This window comes from Trichechus manatus, unplaced genomic scaffold (genome assembly GCF_000243295.1).
Source record: "Trichechus manatus latirostris isolate Lorelei unplaced genomic scaffold, TriManLat1.0 scaffold00120, whole genome shotgun sequence".
In the NCBI taxonomy this organism is placed as follows: domain Eukaryota; kingdom Metazoa; phylum Chordata; class Mammalia; order Sirenia; family Trichechidae; genus Trichechus; species Trichechus manatus.
In genome coordinates this window covers 6,086,582-6,107,387 of record NW_004444056.1, presented here as the reverse complement: position 1 = coordinate 6,107,387, position 20,806 = coordinate 6,086,582, and the positions used below count along the sequence as shown (strand labels likewise).

At 40.1% G+C, this 20,806-nt stretch overlaps 1 protein-coding gene across 1 annotated transcript in view; it reads left to right on the top strand.

The window, feature by feature from the left end:
- SHC3 (SHC adaptor protein 3) overlaps positions 1-20,806 on the top strand; it is a 255,705-nt gene that overhangs the window by 153,504 nt on the left and 81,395 nt on the right. Inside the window, exon 6 of the mRNA XM_004384231.1 lies at positions 1,229-1,280. Coding sequence (XP_004384288.1) covers positions 1,229-1,280 — 52 coding nt within the window. The remainder of the gene's footprint in view (positions 1-1,228; positions 1,281-20,806) is intronic.

Here is a 20,806-nt window from a genome sequence, read left to right as displayed (position 1 = left end):
CATCTTAAATGATGAAAGTAACTACTTATGTCCAAGAAGAAAAGAACCCTCCCATCTCATCCATCCTTGAAGTGTGTTTGCCACCAAACTCTGCAGATCCGCTTCTGATTTTCCTCTAGACCAGTGGTTCTCAAGTGGGGTTCCCAGACCAGCAGCAGCAGCATCACCTGGGAACTTGTCAAAAGTGCAGATTTTAAATCTCACCCCAGGTCTACTGAGGAAACTGTTTGGTGGGCCCAGTAATCTGTTTTAACAAACCCTACAGGGGATTATGGCACCAGTCGTATTTTGAGGACCACTGTTCTAGACACAAGGTCTTGGGTGGCACAATCAAGCAGTTAACACTCAACTATTAACATAAAGGTTGACAGTTTGAACCCACCCAGCAGTGGTGTGGAAGAAAGGCCTGGAGATCTGTTTCCATAAAAGATTACAGCCAAAAAACTATGGAGCAGTTCCACTCTGCAACACCTGGGGTTACCATGAGTCAGAATGACTCCATGGCAAGGGGTTTGCTTTTTGGTTTTGTTCTAGACAGAGGAGTCCCTGGGTGGTGCAAACAGTTAAGTGCTTGGCTGTTAACTGAAAGGTTGGTAATTTGAACCCACCCAAAGGTGCCTCAGAAGAAAGGCCTGGTGATCTTCTTCCAAAGGTCACAACCAAGAAAACACTATGGAGCCCAGTTCTACTCTGCAACGCATGGGGTTGCCATAAGTCAGAATGTCTTGGATAACGACTGTTTTCTCCCCGTTTGGTTCAAGACAGAGCTAGCAGCAGTTGTTCTCAACCTTGGCTCACGTTACAGTCATCTGGGGACCTTCTAGAAAATCCTGATGCCCAGGATCAATTACATCAGATTATGTGGGAGTTGGGACTTGAGGGTGATTCCAACGTGCAGCCAGTGGGAGAAGTGGTGGCTATCATCCTTGCTTCTCAAAGTGTGGTCCACGGATCAGCAACATCAGCATCACGTGGAGCTAGTTAAAAATGTAGACCCTCAGGCTGGCTCCTGACCTACTGAATCCGAGTCTGCATTTCGTCAAGACCCCCAGTGATTCCTGCCCACACTACAGTCTGAGAAATGCTGTCTCACATGGGCTGTTACTTAATAGCATTTGGTTATTTAGTTGTGTGAGGATTGAGTCCTCAGAAGCTTACTGGTGTGTGGACTGGGTCTCTCTCTCTCACTTGTGATTAGTGATGTGGATGTCTCATTTTTCTTTAACAGGACACAACAGACTATGTTGCCTATGTAGCTAAAGACCCTGTTAATCGCAGAGGTAAGCAATACTTGACCTTTCTAATCTCTCATTTGCATGTTGCCAGGCTTAACACTATGTACCAGGTGTTCCTTATTATCTCGGCCCGTCCAACAACATGAGCACGTGTCACAGGGTGTTACTAATGGTAACTGAGGTTTGCAGGCAGTCAAGTGCACCAGCTCACCTGCCTGGGTCAGGAGATGCTGGACTCTGAGTTTCAAATGCACACCTGTGTCCTTGGCCACAGTTGGTACACCTGACCTACACACTAGCAGCTTCACCCAGACTCTGAAAGTGGCCTTGGTTTCACCAGGAAGTCTCTACAAACCCCTAGTCCTCTTGCCAGCTCCACCTCCTTGTCTGTGCCCACTGCCAACCATGCCACCCCAGAAGCCTTCCCTGCCCTGCCCAGCCTGAAAGGCCAGAGTCCAAGCTCAGGGTGCTGTCTCCAGACACCTCAAAGCCTCTAGGGCCTTAAGCCTGGCATGGGTAGGGCATTCGAAGCTTTCAAGTACTTTCCATTCTCATGGACCCTTTTCCTCTAGTCCCCCCTAACGCCTACCATCCAATTTCTTTTACTCTTTACGAAACAAAATCCCATCCTTTGGAATGTAGGCAACAACCCGGTGGTGGGAGGGGCTGGCTAAGGATGTGCTGACCCTTGAATGAGGGGGCAGTGGTGGTTCAGTGGTAGAATACCGTCCTTCCCTGCGGGAGACCCGGGATCCATTGCCAGCCAATGCACCTAAGGTGCAGTCACTACCCACCTCTCAGTGGAGGTTTGTATGTTGCTGTGGTGCTGAACAGGTTTCAGTGGAGCTTCCAGACTAAGATGACCTAGGAAGAAAGTCCTGACAATCTATTTCCAAAAAATCAGCCGAAGAAAACCCTATGGATCACAATGGTTTGATCTGCAACCAATCAACAGGATGACGTAGGACTAGGCAGCATTTTGTTTCATTGTGCATGGGGTCACCATGAGTTGGGGGCCAACTTGATAGCAGCTAACAAATAACATATCCTTGAATGAGAGTCCCTGGGTGGTGCAAAGAGTTAATGTGGCTGCTAGTTGAAATGTTGGAGATTCGAGTCCATCCAGAGATGCTGTGAGAGAAAGACCTGGTAATCTACTTCTGGAAAAAAAATCCCATGGAGCACAGTTCTACTCTGACACACATGGGGTCATAATGAGTCAGAATTAACCTGACAGCAACTGTTTTTTTAAACCCTTGAATAACAGACAACCTCTGAGCCAACATACCACAATTCCAATTCAAAACTCATTTACAAAAACCATAAATGGAATTTGTAACAATGCAAAACAATGCTTACTTCCACTGCTAGGTCCTCTACTCCTCCCACCCCATGCCTCAAGTAACAACTGTTAAGATTTTCTAGTGTGCCTTGCAGAATTTTTTATCCATATCTATATACATATATGTTCTCTTCCCCTTTTTAAATTTCAATACAGATGAGATATTAACATTCTGCTCTGATACCCTTTGCCCCAACACTATATCTTTGATGTATTTTCAACACAGCTCATGCAGAATGGATCAACTGATCCATGAGGTGGCTCTACCAGAAGTCAGCCACAGCCCTCTCTGGCCGCCTCTGCGGAACGATGTGCTCATCATACTGTTCCTACCTAGGGAGCTGCAGGTTATGCCTAAGGAGATGTCTTAGTCATCTAGTGCTGCTATAACAGAAATACCACACGTGGATGGCTTTAACAAAGAGAAATTTATTCTCTCACAGTCTAGTAGGCTACAAGTCCAAATTTAGGGCACCAGCTCCTGGGGAAGGCCTTCTTTCTCTGTCGGTTCTGGAGGAAGGCCCTTGTCATCCGTCTTCCCTTGGTCTGGAAACATCTCAGCGCAGGAACCTCAGATCCAAAGAATGCACTCTGCCCCCAGTGTTGCTTTCTTGGTAGTACGAGTCCCCATGTTTCTCTGCTCTCTTCTCTCTTTTATATCTCAAAAGAGACTGGCTTAAGACACTATCTAATCTTGTAGAGCTATCAATATAACTGCCGCTAATCCATTTTATTACATAATAGTGGTAGCATTTACAAGACGTAGGGAAATCACATCAGATGATAAAATGGTAGACAGTCATACAATAGTGAGAATCATGACTTAGCCAAGTTGACAGATATTTTTGGGGAACACAATTCAATCCATGATGGTGGCATTTACAGAGCAACGGGATTGGACAGCTAACGTATTGGTGGGCCTTGCAAATTGTCTCCCAAACCTGGTTGTAAACATAGTATGTGAGGGTATTCACCTGGGACCTCTCCAACTCTGGGTTAGTGGGGCTGCCTTTCTGTTTCAATGGTTTCTTGAGGTTAAAGATAATGTGCTGGAGCTTTACCATATCTTTTGGGGTGGGTGAGGTAGGGAGGATTCTGTAGATGAGATATTCTAATACAAATATCTTTCTGTTTTATGATGGTCACATTGTCACTCCTGATCCAGAGGTGGGGTAATTACAAAGTTCTGAGGGTAGAAAGGAAGGGGGCACTGGTGGCTTGATGAACCAAGGTTTGTCCCACCACTTCTTGAATTTGAAGCAGCTTTTACACAATAACAACAGGTTATTGTCTCAGGTAGTGTCTCCAAGTGCTGCTATAACAGAAATATCACAAGTGGATGGCTTTAACAAACAGAAATTTATTCTCTCACTGTTTAGGAGGCTAGAAGTCCAAATTCAGTGCACCAGCTCCAGGGGAAGGCTTTCTCTCTCTGTCGGCTCTGGGGGAAGGTCCTTGTCATCCATCTCCCCCTGTCTAGGAGTTTCTTGGTGCAGGGACCCCAGGTCCAAAGGCTCTTCTTTTTTTGTGGTAGGAGGTCCCTCTCCTCGCTGCTCACTTCTCTCTTTTGTATCTCAAAAGAGATTGACTCAAGAAACAACCTAATCCTGTAGATTGTGTCCTGCCTCATTAACATAACTACCTCTCGTCCTGCCTCATTAACATCATAGAGGTTAGGATTGACAACACATAGGAAAATTAGATCATAAAATGAAGGACAATCACACAATACTGGGAATCATGGACTAGCCAAGTTGCCACACAGTTTTTGGGGACACAGTTCTATCTATAACAGGTAGGTAGGGGCAGAAGGCTATGTTACAATCAAGATGTCACCCAGCTCAGTCAACAAAAGCTCATTTTTGGCAGTTACAGGTCAACCCCTTCAACCATCCCAGCACCCTTCCAAGTCAGGGCAATGGGGAGGGGAAGAAAGGTGGGACTGACAGGCTGTACTTCCCCAGGCACAGAATTCTCACTTTTAGCCCAAGGCTAATAGCTGTTGAAATTCTTTCTTTATTTTTGTTTGTTCCAAATAAACTTCAAGCAATCCTAGACTTTTTTTTTTTTGGACACTTTTAACGTCTCCTGGGTCAATGGTCCCCACGTGTCTGTCAGTTTGTCGTACTGTGGGGGCTTGTGTGTTGCTGTGATGTTAGAAGCTATGCCACTGGTACTCAGATACCAGCAGGGTCACCCATGGGGGACAGGTTTCAGCTGAGCTTCCAGACTAAGATAGACTAGGAAGAAGGACCAGGCAGTCTAATTCTGAAAAGAATTAGCCAGTGAGAACTTTATGAATAGCAGCGGAACATTGTCTGATATAGTGCCAGATGATGGGCCCCCCAGGTTGGAAGGCACTCAAAAGACTACTGGGGAAGAGCTGCCTCCTCAAAGTAGAGTCGACCTTAATGACATGGATGGAGTCAAGCTTTCGGGACCTTCATTTGCTGATGTGGCACAACTCAAATGAGAAGAAACAGCTGCAAACATTCATTAATATTCAGAAAGTGAAATGTGCGAAGTATGAATCTAGGAAAATTGGAAATCGTCAAAAATGAAATAGAATGCATAAACATCAATATCCTAGGCATTAGTGAGCTGAAATGGTCTGGCACTGGCCATTTTTGAATTGGACAATCATATGTCTACTATGCCAGGAAAGACAACTTGGAGAAGAATGGCATTGCATTTATCATCGAAAAGAACATTTCAAGATCTATCCTGAAGTACAATGTGCTCAGTGATAGGATAATAACCATATGTCTACAAGAAAGACTAGTTAATATGACTATTATTCAAATTTATGCGCCAACCACTAAGGCCACAGATGAAGAAATTGAAGATTTTTACCAGCTTCTGCAGTCTGAAATTGATCTAACATGCAATCGGGACGCATTGATAATTACTGGCGATTGGAATGTGAAAGTTGGAAACAAAGAAGAAAGATCAGTAGCTGGAAAATGTGGCCTTGGTGACAAAAATGGTGTCAGAAATCGCATGATAGAATTTTGCAAGACCAATGATTCTTCATTGCAAATACCTTTTTTCACCAATGTAAACGGTGACTATACACGTGGACCTGGCCAGATGGAATACACAGCAATCAAATCGACTACGTCTGTGGAAAGAGACGATGGAAAAGCTCAATATCATCAGTCAGAACAAGGCCAGGGGCTGACTGCAGAACAGGCCATCAATTACTCATATGCAAGTTTAAGTTGAAACTGAAGAAAATGAAAACAAGTCCGTGAGAGCCAAAGTATGACCTTCAGTATACCCCACCTGAATGTAGAGACCATCTCAAGAATAAATTTGATAAGCTGAATACTAATGGCCGAAGACCAGACAAGCTGTGGAATGACATCAAGGACATCATATGAAGAAAGGAAGAGGTCATTAAAAACACAAGAAAGAAAGAAAAGACCAAAATGGATGTCAGAAGACACTCTGAAACTTGCTCTTGAAGATTGAGTAGCTAAAGCAAAAGGAAGAAATGATGAAGTAAAAGACTGAACAGAAGATTTCAAAGGGCGGCTCGAGAAGACAAAGTAAACTATTATAACGATGTGTGCAAAGAGTTGGAGATAGCAAACCAAAAGGGATGAACACATTTGGCATTTCTCAAGCTGAAAGAACTGAAGAAAAAATTCAAGCCTCGAGTTGCAGTAGTGAAGGATTCTATGGGGAAAATATTAAATGATGCAGGAAGCATCAAAAGAAGATGGAAGGAATACACAGAGTCATTATACTAAAAAGAACTAGTCGACATTCAAACATTTCAAGAGGTAGCATATGATTAGGGAACCAATGGTACTGAAGGAAGAAGTCCAAGGCACTGAAGGCATTGGTAAAAACAAGGCTCCAGGAATTGACGGAATATCAATTGAGACGTTGCAACAAACCGATGCAGCGCTGGAAGTGCTCACTTGTCTATGCCAAGAAATTTGGAAAACAGCTACCTGGCCAACCAATTGGAAGAGATCCATATTTATACCTATACCCAAGGAAGATGATCCAACTAACTGTGGAAATTATTGAACAATATCATTAATATCACATGCAGGTAAAATTTTGCTGAAGATCATTCAAAAGTGGCTGCAGCAGTATATCGGGCCGGATTCAGAAGAGGATGTGGAACCAGGGATATCATTGCTGATGTCAGATGGATCTTGGCTGAAAGCAGAGAATACCAGAAAGATGTTTACATGTGTTTTATTGACTATGCAAAGGCATTCACTGTGTGGATCATAACAAATTATAGATAATATTGCAAAGAATGGGAATTCCGGAACACTTAATTGTGCTCATGAGGAACCTGTACGTAGTTCAAGAGGCAGTTGTTCGGATAGGACAAGGGAATACTGCATGGTTTAAAGTCAGGAAAAGTGTACTTCAGGGCTGTATCCTTTCACCATACCTATTCAATCTGTATGCTGAGCAAGTAATCCGAGAAGCTGGACTATATGAAGAAGAACAGGGCGTCAGGATTGGAGGAAGACTCATTAACAGTCTTTTTAAAAAGCTCTCCAGCTGATTACAATGCACAGCCAAGGTTGAGAAATAAGGCTCTAGTTCTGGATCCTGAAGGAGTTTAACCAGGTATAACTTGGTGTACGGCTGTATAATGTGTAGATTGCCATTGGGTGCCACAGGGATAAACCAGGAAAGCATCTGCCCACAGTAACTTTTCAGAGGTATGGGAATCAGTATGCACCCCCACCCTGTGGTGCTGCCCAGGTTCACTTTGACGTCTGCATACAGTACTATTGTGAAGGCCAGTGTCAGAACGCAGCACTATTTTTGGCACTTGGGGGCACCATCAGCACGAGTGCCCTTTGAGATATTTAGTGGGAGGTATTCCAGTATCGATTCCCTGTAACAAACTGCTCAAAGCTTAGTTGTTTAATATCAACTATTTTATTCTATCTTATGATATGATGTGGGTCAGGAATCCAGGCAGGCCTCAGTTGGCTGTTTCTTCTGCTCCATGTGGCATCAATGGGTTCATTGAGTGATCTTTAGCTGGTGCCTGGGATGGCCTAGAGGGTTCAACTTAGTTTCACTTGCATGCCTCACATCTTGGCAGGGACGCCTAGAAGGCTAAGCTCCTCAGGGTCTGCTCCCTCCCTGTGAAGTCCCAGAGCCTCTCCAAGTGGTCACCATAAGGACTTGTGACACGGCAGCTCTGGGCTCCACAAGACCAGTGTGGAAGCTGGTGGTCCTCAGAAAGGTTATGGACAACTTCTCTTCCGCCATAGTCTATTGATTAAAGCAGTCACAGTTCAGCTCAGATTCAAGGCCAGGGGGACCAGACCCCACCCTTCAGTGCGAGGAGGGCCAAAGAACTTGCAGCCAACTTTTTTCCTTACGTGTCTGCTCTCCACACATGGTGGGCCCAGCTTCCTGGAAGACAGTTCGGGAAAACAGGGCAGTCCAGCAGCCTATAGCATCCCAGCCAGGACTATTACCTTGGAGCATGCTTTGCCTCCATCCACCCCAGTTGTGTCCACCAAATATCACTCCTTCCAGTAAGAAGCTAATGGAAGGGATTTCTCCCAACTGCTTCTATTATCCTTCTTTTTCCCCCTAGGCCAGATGGAGAGTTTAGTTTAGTACGAATGGCATCTGCCATTTGGGAGTCAGATTAGCAAGAAATTCTGGGGAGTGAATGTTCTTATTGGAGCTTTTAAATATCAAAATCATCATGCAGAGACCCCCGAGGTCTGTGTGCTAGAGTAGGCCTCATGGCACTGTAGTTCTTTGGGCTACAAGCACAGATTGTCAAGACAGACAGGCATCATGAGACCTCTTGGGTCCCAGAAAGTCTTCTGTCAAAATCCTACAAAGATGGGTCAAAGTCCCTAGTTATTGTTATAGTTCATCTTATTCTGTGCTGATTCCTGATTATGCTTTTTTTTTTTTCAAATTGTACTTTAGGTGAAAGTTTACAGCTCAAGTTTCTCATGCAAAAATTTATACATATATTGTTATGTGACCCTAGTTGCTATCCCTAAAATGTGACCACACATTCTTCCTTTCCATCCCATATTTCCCATGTCCATTCAACCAGCTCCTATCCCTTTCTGCCTCCTCTTCTCTCTTCTGGACAGAAACTGCCCATTTAGTCTCGTATAGCTACTTGGACTAAGAAGCACACTCTTCAGGAGTATCATTTTATGTCATAGTCCAGTCTATTCTTTGTCTGAAGAGTTGGCTTCTGGAATGGTTTTAGTTCTGGGTTAACAGAGAGTCCAGGGGCCGTGTCTTCTGGGGTTCTTCCAGTCTCAGTCAGACCATTAAATCTGGTCTTTTTACTAGAATATGAATTCTGCACCCCACTTTTCTCTTGCTCTCATCAGAGACTCTCTGTTGTGTTTACTGTCAGGGTGATCATTGGTTTATTATTTATGTGGCCCCTTTTGTCTCTTGGGCTACTATTTTCCTAGTCTTTGGTGTTCTTCATTCTCCTTTAATCCAGGAGGGTTGGGACCACCTGGAGCAAAGGTGATGCATCTTAAATGGCCGCTTGCTAGCTTTTAAGACCCCAGACGCCACTCACCAAAGTGATATGCAGAACATTTTCTTAATAAACTTTGTTATGCCAATTGACCTAGATATCCCCTGAAACTGTGGTCCCCAAACCCCCACCTCTGCTACTCTGTCGCTCGAAGTGTTTGGTTGTATTCAGGAAACTTCTTAGCTTTTAGTTTAGTCTAGTGGTGATGCCTTCCCCTGTAGTGTGTGTTGTCCTTCCCTTCACATAATTCTTGTCTACTATCTAGTTAATTAATTCCCTCTCCCTCCCTCCCCACCCTCGTAACCATTGAATAATGTTTTCTTCTGTGTTTAAACCTTTTCTTGAGTTCTTATCATAGTGGTTTCATAAAATATTTGTCCTTTTGTGACTGACTAATTTCACTCAGCATAATGCCTTCCAGCTTCATCCATGTTATGAGATGTTTCACAGATTCATTGTTGTTCTTTATCATTGCATAGTATTCCATTGTGTGAATATACCAAAATTTGTTTATCTATTCATCCATTGATGGGTGCCTAGGTTGTTTCCATCTTTTTGCTATTGTGAACAGTGCTGCAGTGAACATGGGTGTGCATATATCTATTCACGTGATGGCTCTTATTTCTCTGGGATCTATTCCAAGGAGTGGGATTGCTGGATTGTATGGTACTTCTATTTCTAGCTTTTTAAGGAAGTGCTAAATCGATTTCCAAAGTGGTTATACCATTTTACGTTCCCACCAGCAGTGTATGTGTTCCAGTCTCTCCACAACCTCTCCAGCATTTATCATTTTGTGTTTTTTGGATTAATGCTAGCTGTATTGGGGTGAGATGGTATCTTATTGTAGTTTTGATTTGCATTTCTCTAATGACTAATAATTGTAGTTTTGATTTGCATTTCTCTAGTGACTAATAATTGTAGTTTTGATTTGCATTTCTCTAATGACTAATAGTTTGTGTATCTGTTAGCCACCTGAATGTCTTCTTTGGTGAAGTGTCTATTCATATCCTTTGCCCATTTTTTAATTGGTTTATTTGTCTTTTTGTTGTTGAAGTTTTGCAGTATCTTGTAGATTTTAGAGATTAGATGCTGATTGGATATATTGTAGCCAAAAATTTTTTCCCAGTCTGTAGGTTGTCTGTTCACTCTTTCTGTGAAGTCTTTTGATGAGCGTGTTTGATTTTTAGAAATTCCCAGTAATCTAGTTTCTTTTCTGGTGTTTGTGCATCGTTAGTTATGTTTTGTATTCTGTTTATGTCATGTATTTGGACTCCTAGCATTGTCCCTATTTTTTCTTCCATGATCTTTATCATTTTAGATTTTATATTTAGGTCTTTGATCCATTTTGAGTTAGTTTTTGTGCATGGTGTGAGGTATGGGTCTTGTTTCAGTTTTTTGCAGATGGATATCCAGTTATGCCAGCACCATTTGTTAAAGAGACTGTCTTTTCCCCAATTAATGGACTTTGGGCCTTTCTCATATATCAGCTGCTCATAGGTGGATGAATTTATGTCTGGATTCTCCACTCTGTTCCATTGGTCTATGTATTTGTAGTTGTACCAGTACCAGGCTGTTTTGACTGCCATGGTGTATAATAGGTTCTAAAATCAGATAGTGTGAGGCCTCCCACTTTGTTCTTCTTCTTCAGTAACACTTTACTTATCTGGGGCCTCTTCCCTTTCCATATGGAGTTGGTGATTTGTTTCTCCATCTCATTAAAAACTGTTGTTGGAATTTGGATGGGGATTGCATTGTATCTGTAGATCATTTTGGGTAAAACTGACATTTCCACAATGTTGAATCTTCCTATCCATGAGCAAGGTACGTTTTTCTGCTTATGTAGGTCTCTTGGTTTCTTGCAGTAGTGTCTTGTACTTTTCATTGTATAGGTCTTTTACGTCTCTGGTTAGATTTATTCCTAAATATTTTATTTCTTGAGGGCTATTGTAAATGTTATTGATTAGGTGATTTCCTCTTCTAGGTTCTCTTTGTTGGTGTAGAGGAATCCAACTGATTTTTGTATATTTATCTTGTATTCTGATACTGTGCTGAAATCTTCTATTAGTTCCAGTAGTTTTCTTGTGGATTCTTTGGGGTTTTCTGTGTGTGAGATAATATCATCTGCAAATAGGGATACTTCTACTTCTTCCCTACCAATTTGGATGCCCTTTATTTCTTTTCTAGCCTAATTGCTCTGGCTAGGACCTCCAGCACAATGTTGAATAAGAGTGGTGATAAAGGGCATCCTTGTCTGGTTCCCATTCTCAAGGGGAATGCTTTCAAATCTCTTCATTTAGGATGATGTTGGCTGCTGGCTTTGTATAAATGCCCTTTATTATGTCAAGGAGTTTCCTTTCTATTCCTATTTTGTTGAGAGGTTTTATCATGAATGGGTGTTAGACTTTGTCAAATGCCTTTTCTGCATCGATTGATAAGATCATGTGGTTCTTTATTTATGTGATGGATTGTATTGATTGTTCTTCTAATGCTGAACCATCCCTGCAAACCTGGTATAAATCCCACTTGATCATGGTGAATTATTTTTTTAATATGTTGTTGATATTGGTCTGTAGTTTTCTTTTTTTGTGGTGTCTTTACCTGGTTTTGGTATCAGGGTTATGCTGGCTTCATAGAATGAGTTCAGGAGTATTCAATACATTTCTATGCTCTGAAATACCTTTAGCAGTAGTGGTGTAAACTCTTCTCTGAAAGTTTGGTAGAATTCTCCAGTGAAGCCGTCAGGGCCAGGGCTTTTTTTTGTTGGGAATTTTTAAATTATCTTTTCAATCTCTTCTTTTGTTGTAGGTTTATTTAGTTTTTCTACCTTTGTTTGTGTTAGTTTAGATAGGTAGTTTGTTTCTAGAAATTTGTCCATTTCCTATACGTTTTCAAATTTGTTGGTGTACAATTTTTCATAGTTTTCTGTTATGATTTTTTTAATTTCAGTTGGGTCTGTTGTGATATCGCCCATCTCATTTCTTATTCGGGTTATTTGTTTCCTCTCATGTTTTTCTTTTGTCAGTTTGGCCAACGGCTTATCGATTTTGTTGATCTTTTCAAAGAAACAGCTTTTGGTCTTGTTAACTCTTTCAATTGTGTTTCTACTCTGTATTTCATTTAATTCTGCTCTAATTTTTATTATTTCCTTTCCTCTGGTGACCAAAGGCTTCTTCTGAAGCTCTTTTTCCACTTGTTTGAGTTGTTGGGTTAATGTTTTGATTTTGTCCCTTCCTTCTTTTTGGATGTGTGCATTTATTGCTATAAACTGACCTCTGAGCAGTGCTTTTGCTGTGTCCCAAAGGTTCTGGTAGGATATGTTTTCATTCTCATTTGATTCTGTGAATTTCTTTATTCCATCCTTAAGTTCTTCTATTACTCAGTAGTTTTTGAGCAGGGTGTTGTTCAGTTTCCATGTATTTGATTTTTTTCCCCTTGTTTTTTCTGTTATTGATTTCTACTTTTATGGCTTTATGGTCAGTACAGATGCTTTGTAATATTTTGATGTTTTAGATTCTGTTAAGAGTTGCTTTGTGGCCTAATATGTGGTCTATTCTGGAGAATGTTCCATGTGCATTGGAAAGAAAGTATACTTGGTTGCTGTTGGGTGGAGTGTTCTGTATATGTCTATGAGATCAAGTTGGTTGATTGTGGCATTTAGATCTTCTGTGTCTTTATTGAGATTCTTTCTGGATGTTCTGTCCTTCACTGAAAGTGGTGGGTTGAAGTCTCCTACTATTATTGTGGAGCTGTCTATCTGTTTTTACAGTGCCGTTAGAGTTTGTTTTATGCATTTTGGAGCCCTGTTGTTGGGTGCATAAATATTTATTATTGTTATGTCCTCCTGGTGTATTGACCCTTTAATCATTATATAGTGTCCTTCCTTATCCTTTGTGGTGGATATTGCTTTAAAATCTATTTTGTCAGGGATTAATATTGCCACTCCTGCTCTTTTTTGATTGTTGTTTGCTTGATATATGTTTTCCCATCCTTTGAATTTTAGTTTGTACCTTTAAGTCTAAGGTGTGTCTCTTGTAGGCAGCATATAGATGGATCGTGTTTTTAATCCATTCTGCCACTCTCTTTATTGGTGGATTTTGTCCACTTACATTCGGCATAATTATTGATACATGTGAGTTTAGTGCTGTTGTTTTGATGTATTTCTGTGTGTGTGTGTGTGTGTGTGTGTGTGTGTGTTATTGACAGTTTCTTTGTTCCAGTTAATTTTCTGTGCTGAGTCTTTTTTCTTTATGTATTTTCTTTTCATCTTTTTCATTGTTGTTGATTTTGTATTTGCTGAATCTTTATGTTTTTCTTGTTTTTTATTTTAATGTGTAGGAGTGTTAGTTTCCTTTGTTGTTACCTTCATCTTTCTAAGTTTAAACCAATCTTTTATTTCTTGATATCACCTTGACTTTGTCTCCTTATGAAAGTTCTATGACTACATTATTTAGTCCCTCTTTTTTGTTTTAATGTTGTCATCTTTTACATATTGACGTCTCTGTTTCCCTATTTTCAGTCTTTTAACTTTGATTTATTTTTGTGACTTACCTATCTGGGTTGATTTCTAGTTGTTCTGTCCTGTGTTCTAGTCTTCGGTTGTTTTCTGATGTTATTGATTTTCTAACCGGAGGACTCCCTTTAGTATTTCTTGTAATTTTCGTTTGGTTTTTACAAATTCCCTAAACTTCTCTTTGTCTGGAAATGCCCTAATTTCACCATCATATTTGAGAGACAGTTTTGCTGGATATTTAATTTTTCCCTGGAAATTTTTTTCCTTGAAAGCTTTATACATGTCATCCCATTGCCTTCTTGCCTGCATGGTTTCTGCTGAGTAATCTGAGATTAGTCTTGACTCTCCCTTGTAGATGACTTTTCGTTTATCCCTAGCAGCTCTTAAAATTCTCTCTTTATCTATAGTTTTGGCAAGTTTGATTACCATATGTCTTGGTGACTTTCTTTTGATATCTACCTTGTGGGGTTCGATGAGCGTCTTGGATAGATATCTGCCCATTTTTCATAATATCAGGGAAGTTTTTCTGCCAACAAATCTTCAACAATTCTTTCTGTATTTTCTATTATACCCCGCTGTTCTGATACTTCAGTCACTCATAGGTTATTCTTCTTGATAAAGTCCCACATAATTCTTAGGGTTTCTTCTTTTTAATTCTTTTATCTGATTTTTCTTCAAATAAATTGGTGTCATGTGCTTTATCTTCTATCTCACTAATTCTGACTTCCATTGCCTCAATTCTGCTCTTATGACTTTCTACTGAGTTGTCTAATTCTCAGATTTTATTGTTAATCTTTTACATTTCTGTTTGCTTTTTCTCTGTGGATTCTTGCAGCCTGTAAAATTTGTCATTATGCTCTTGTATAACCTTCTTAAGTTCCTTGATTGCTTTGTATGTGTTTCTTGGCTTGTTCTGCATTTTGCCTGCTCTCCCTCCTGATCTCTTGAAGAGTTCTGTATATTAGTCTTTTTAATTCTATCTTTGGTAATTCCAAGAAGTTCTCTTCCTCTGGAAGGTTTCTTGATTCTTTGTTTTGGTGGCTTCCTGAAGCCATCATGGTCTGCCTCTTTATGTGATTTGATATTGACTGTTGTCTCTTAGCCATCAAGAAGTCATTATGTTTACTTACTTTATGTCTGCTTATTGTGTCCTAGCTTCTTGTTTTGTTTTGTTTTGATATGCCCAGATAGGCTGGTTGTGTAAGCTAGTTTGATTATTGGCATTTTGGAATCTCTCACATCCTGTATCCAGGTGGCTAGAGCTATTACTAGGTATGTGAGCCTAAGAGTCCGTTTACTTTTCTTGTGTGGATTCAGCTCAGGTGTCCAGGTCATTGGTCACCGAGTGTGTGGTGCAGGCTCTCACCTACAGTCCTAGACCGGCAGGGGTGATTGGAGTAGGCACAGGTATTTGGCTGCAGTAGGGTGTCATACGCTGATCAAAGCAGGGGCCTGACTGCTGCCCCTGAATGTCTGGGTGGAAGACATGTCCCTGTTCCCTAGAGTGCATGGGTAGGTGAGTTTTACAGCTGGACTATGGCCACCCAGTGCTGTTGAGTGTAAGGACTGGGAGTCACCACTTATTCTTGGAATCCTGTCATGGGTGGCTAGGTGGAATGGGTGGAGCCACCAGTCCTCAGGCCCATGATGTGGGTAGGTGAGGACCCTGCTTAACGGGCAGGTGCTGTCAAATGTCACATATCTGCCACTCCCACTTATAGCTTATACAGATGAAAATAGGCTTTGGTATATACCCTGTTGTACTGTGCTAATAAGGGCCTATGCTGTTGAAATGAGCCCACACAGGTCTATGCAGGGGTGAAAGGCATTCAGAGTCCATGGACCCCTTATGCCTGTGCCTAGGCAAAGGGGCTGTGCCTGCCCTGAGTTCTCAGCTTAGGGGAGCTGGCAGATTATTTTTTCCTATTTGTTAATTTGTTCCCTCTCCAAAGTTAAGAGAATGGTTCAGGGCACGTGACAGGTCCTACTTCTAGCCCAGGGAGCGCAGCAATCACTGAAGCCGGACCAGGATCCAGAGCAGAGTGGGGAGGGGGAATGTAAATGGGAGAGAGGTACTTCCCAAAAGGGAGGGGGTTTGATCCGCTTGGTAGGTTACACGCTTGTACTTATCTTTTGCTGACTGAGTGCTATTTCTCGCTTGTTCTAGAGGATTGAATAGACTCTCTGCTGCTCAGTCTCTCCCAATGTGGAGAATGCGTCCCAAGCACCACTGCTTCCCTCACCCCTCGTGCACTAGCAGATCTAGCCTGCAGGGTGCAAGTGCTGGCCAGGTCAGGTCTGGCAACTCCTTGCTGCTTCTGAACCATCTCTCCCTCCCCCTGCTGCTCAGTCTTATTCCTCAGCTTTGTCAATTCATTTGTTCTTTTGGGTCTTTGTTGTAAGAGGGACCACAGGAAGCATCTGACTACTCCCCCCATTTTGGCCCCACCCCTGATTATGCATTTGAAAAAATTGTTTTTATTGTGGTGAAAATATACACACCAAAATATCTGCTTATACAACAATTTCTACATTCAAAATACAGTGACATTCATTATATTCTTCATGTTTTACAACCATTATTACTATCCTTTTCCAAAGTGCTTATATATTTTTAAATGCTTTTTTGGTTAATCTAGAAATATTTATGATGAGAATCTACATTTTTCTACCAGGTATCAAGAACCCATGGTTTATGTAGTTTATCTGGAGGAAGAACAAAAGGACACAAGAAAAGAAGTGATAGGTTACAGATACTGTCTTTTTCCAAGACAGCTCATGTCCAATTTTATTTCCTTGGTCCAATACTGGTAGGGCAAAGATACATACTCTGGTGACCAGAGCTATTGGAAACGTCTTTTTTTTTAACATTATGACTTTTTCATTTGTATTCTCTTCTTGAAAAATTGAATCATCACTCATCAACAAGTACTCAACAGACTATACTTCAAATGAAAATAATCAAACTACATTTCTAAGACAATGTTTATTTGCCTATTAATTAAATAATAATTATTTATATATAAAGCAAATTATTTCCATTTTATTATTCTATCTATATTGTATATAGCATAATAATTTTAAAATGTATGCAGTTTAGCAATAAGGTTTTTTATTATTGCTCCCATTCCACAGTTTATAGACATAATGATCAGTGACATTGATTATATTCTTCACATTGTGTCAACATTCTCATTATTTCTGATCTAGTTGTTTCACTTTTATTTACTTAAATTCTCTGCACCCCAGCCTTCTCATCTGTGCTTTAAAATTACTGTTGACCCTTTTATGTTATATATATTTTACTGTGTTTTTGGTCAAAGTTTACACACCAAATTAGGTTTCCATTTGACAATTTCTGCACAAGTTGTTTAGTGATATTAGTTACATTTTTCACCATGTGTCAACATTCTCATTCATGGCATTCTGATTGTTCTGTTTCCAGAAGTCTGGTTTCCCTGCCCCCCTTTTCTTCTCATTTTTGCTTTAGAGTAATTGTTGACCTTTTGGCCTCGTATAGATGGTTTTTGATGGAGCCCCATACTCATGGGTAACATCCTTTACTTTATGTGCCAGTATGTTATTTTGTTAAACAATGACCTCAGGGGATAGTTTTGGTTCACAGTTTAAAGAGTATCTCAGGGCAACAGTCTCAGGGAGTCCTCCAGTCTCAACTGGTCCAGTAAGTCTGAAATTTTTAAAAATTTGAGTTCTGTTTTGTGTTTTTCTCCTCTTCTATCTGGGTCTATCTATTGTGGCCCTGATCAGAACGGTTGGTAGTGGTAGCCAGGCTCCATCTAATTCTTCTGGTCTCAGGGTAGATGAGGCTGTGGCTTGTGTGGGCTGTTAGCTCTGTAGACTAGTTTCTTCTCTGAGACTTTGATTTCCTTCTTTCTCTTTTGCTCCTAATGAGTAGAGACCAATAGATGTATCCTAGATGGCTGCACACAAGCTTTTAAGACCCCAGATGCTACTCACCCCAGTAGGATGCAGAATGTAAACTTTGTGGTGCCAATTGACTGAGTTGTCCATCAGACTAAGGATCTAAGCCTTAAAACCCAGAAAACCATTCTCTCAAGGTGTTTGGTTATGTGTGAAAAGTATCTGTGTCCTCTATGAAAGTATATACATGCACACACGTATTTTGCATACACATACATACAGATACTTTTATCTCTGCACCCATATGTACACCTACATGTGTGACCATACACTCATTTTTCTGGTTATTGTTGGTTTTGTTGCCATATTATATATGTCGTATTCTTCAGCACAAATATCCTCTTCTCTTGTGCACTTCTTAGTGGCATCGTTTACTTTGGTCAAGCTGTGCTTATTACACCCACATTCTGTGCTCCTTTCCCCATCACCAAAATAACAAGTATCTACAATCGAGAGAGTGGATCCTCACCCCCGCACCCATGCTGGGTAACCACAATGAACATTGGTCTCTGTGTATATGTCTATTCTTGTCTTCTTATAAAAGTGGCATCATACAGTATTTGTCCTTCTGTGACTGACGTATTTCACCTAGCATTATGTCCTCCAGGTCCATCTATGTTATAATATGTTTCACAGACTCATTGTTGTTCTTTATGGTTGTGTAGTATTCCTTTGTATGCATATACCACATTTTGCTTATCAATTCATCTGCTAAAGGCACTTAGACTGTTTCCATTTTTTTGCTCTTATGAATAATGCTGCAATGAACATAGGTTTGCATTTATCTGTTCCTGTCATTTCTATTAGGGTACATATCTAGGAGTGGGATTGCTGGATCATAAGGTAGTTCTATTTCTAGAATTTTTGAGGAAGTTCCATAACATCTTCAACAGTGATTGTATCATGCAGCAGTCCCACCAGCAATGGGTGAGGTTTCCATTCTCTCCACATCCTTGCCAACATTTGTTGTCTTTTTTTTATCAGTGCCGTTTTAGCTGTGGTGAGATGGTATCTCATTGTAGTTTTGATTTGCATCCCTCTAATGGCTAATGATCTTGAGCATCTTTTCCTGTGTTTGTTAACCTCTTGAATTTCCTCTTTGGTGAAGTGTCTGTTCACGTCCTTTGCCCATTTTTTAAATTGGTTTTTTTTTTTTTGTTGTTGTTGTTGTTGAAGTTTTCAATATATTTTAGAGATTAGACCCTTATCAGATATGTTGTTTCCAAAGATTTTTTCCCAATCTGTAGGTTAACTTTTTACTTTTTTGATAAAGTCTTTTGATGTTCATTATTGTCCAATTTTTATGAAGTCCCAGTTATCTAATTTGTCTTCTGCTATTCATGCATTTGTAGTTTATGTTAGCCTATTTTTACAAAACATTAGGTCTCATAATTTTATGCCTATGTTTTCTTCCAGGAACTTTATAATTTTAGGTTTAACATATAGGTCTTTGATCCATTTTGAGTTAGTTTTTGTGTATGGAGTGAAGTATGGATCCTGTTTCATTTTTCTGCAAATGGATATCCAGTTTTGCCAGCACCACTTATTAAAGAGACTTTCTTCCCCATTGAATGGATTTTGTCCCCTTGTCAAAAATTTGTTGTCCGTAAATGAATGGATTTATTTCTGGGGTCTCATTCTATTCCACAGGTCTATGTGTCTATCATTGAAATACCAGGCTATTTGGATTACAGTGGCTGTAATACAAAAGTATGTTTTGATATTGGGGAGTGTGAGGCCTCCTATTTTGTACTTCTTCAGTAGTGCTTTGGCTTTGAAATCCTGGTAGCATAGTGGTTAAGTTCTATGGCTGCTAACCAAAAGGTCGGCAGTTCAAATCCACCAGGCGCTCCTTGGAAACTCTATGGGGGCAGTTCTACCCTGTCCTATAGGGTCCCTATGAGTCGGAATCGACTCAATGGCAATGAGTTCTTTCCATATGAAATTGCTCATTAGTTTTCCCATTCCTGTAGAGAATATTATTGGGGTTTGTATCAGGATTGCGTTGTATCTGTAGATTGCCTCAGGTAGTATTGACATTTTCATTATAATTAAACCTTCCAATCCATGAACACAGAATGTTCTTCCATTTATGTAGGTCTCTTTTAGTCTCTTGTAATAATGTCTTGTAATTTTCATTGTATAAGTCTTTTATGTCCCTGGTTAGGTTAATTCCTAGGTATTTTATTGTTTTTGTGGCTATTGTAAATGGTATTGTTTCTTTGATTTCCTTTTCTTAATATTCATTGTTAGTGTAAAGGAACCCAACTTATTTTTGTGTGTTGATCTTGTACCCAGCAACATTGCTGAATTCTTCTATGAGATCCAGCAGTTTTCCTGTGGAATCTTTAGGCTTTTCTATGTGTAGGATCATGTCATCTGTGACTAGGGATAGTTTTACTTCTTCCTTTCAAATTTGGGTACCTTTTATTTGTCTTTCTTGTCTTATTGATCTGATTAAGACTTCTAGTTCCATATTGAATAAGATTGATGATAATGGGCATCCTTGTCTCATTCTGATTTTCAAGGGGAAGGCTTTCAGTCCTTCTCCATTGAGAATAATGTTGGTTGTTTATTTTGTATATATGCCCTTAATTATGTTGAGAAATTTCCCTTCTATTGCTGTTTTGCTGAGCATTCTTATCAGGAAAGGGTGTTGGATTTTATCAAATGCCTTTTCTGCATCAATTGATATGATCATATATTTCTTTCCCTTTGTTTTATTTATATGATGAATTATACTGATTGATTTTCTAATGTTGAACTATCCTTGCATCCCTGGTATGAATCTCATTTGATCATGGTGTATGATTTTTTTTTTTTAACTTGTTGTTGAATTCTGTTGGCTAGAATTTTGTTGAAAATTTTTGCATCTATATTCTTGAGAGATATTGGTCTGTAGTTTTATTTTTTTATGATATCTTTGCCTGGTTTTGGTATCAGGGTGATACTGGCTTCATAGAATAAGTTGGGGTGTATTTGTTCCTCTTCCATGTTTTTGAAGTGTTTGAGTAGAATTGGTGTCAGCTCTTTGCTGAATGTTTGGTAAAATTCCTGAGTGAAACCATCTGATCCTGGGCTTTTTTGTTGCTGGCAGTTTTTTTGTGACATCTTCAATCTCTTCTTTTGATATGAGTTTATTTAGATGGCCTACTTCTATTTGAGTTAGTTTAGGTAGGTTGTGTGTTTCCAGGAATTTGTCCATTTCATCTAGGTTTTCAAATTTGTTGGTTTTTCATGGTATCCTGTTATGATCC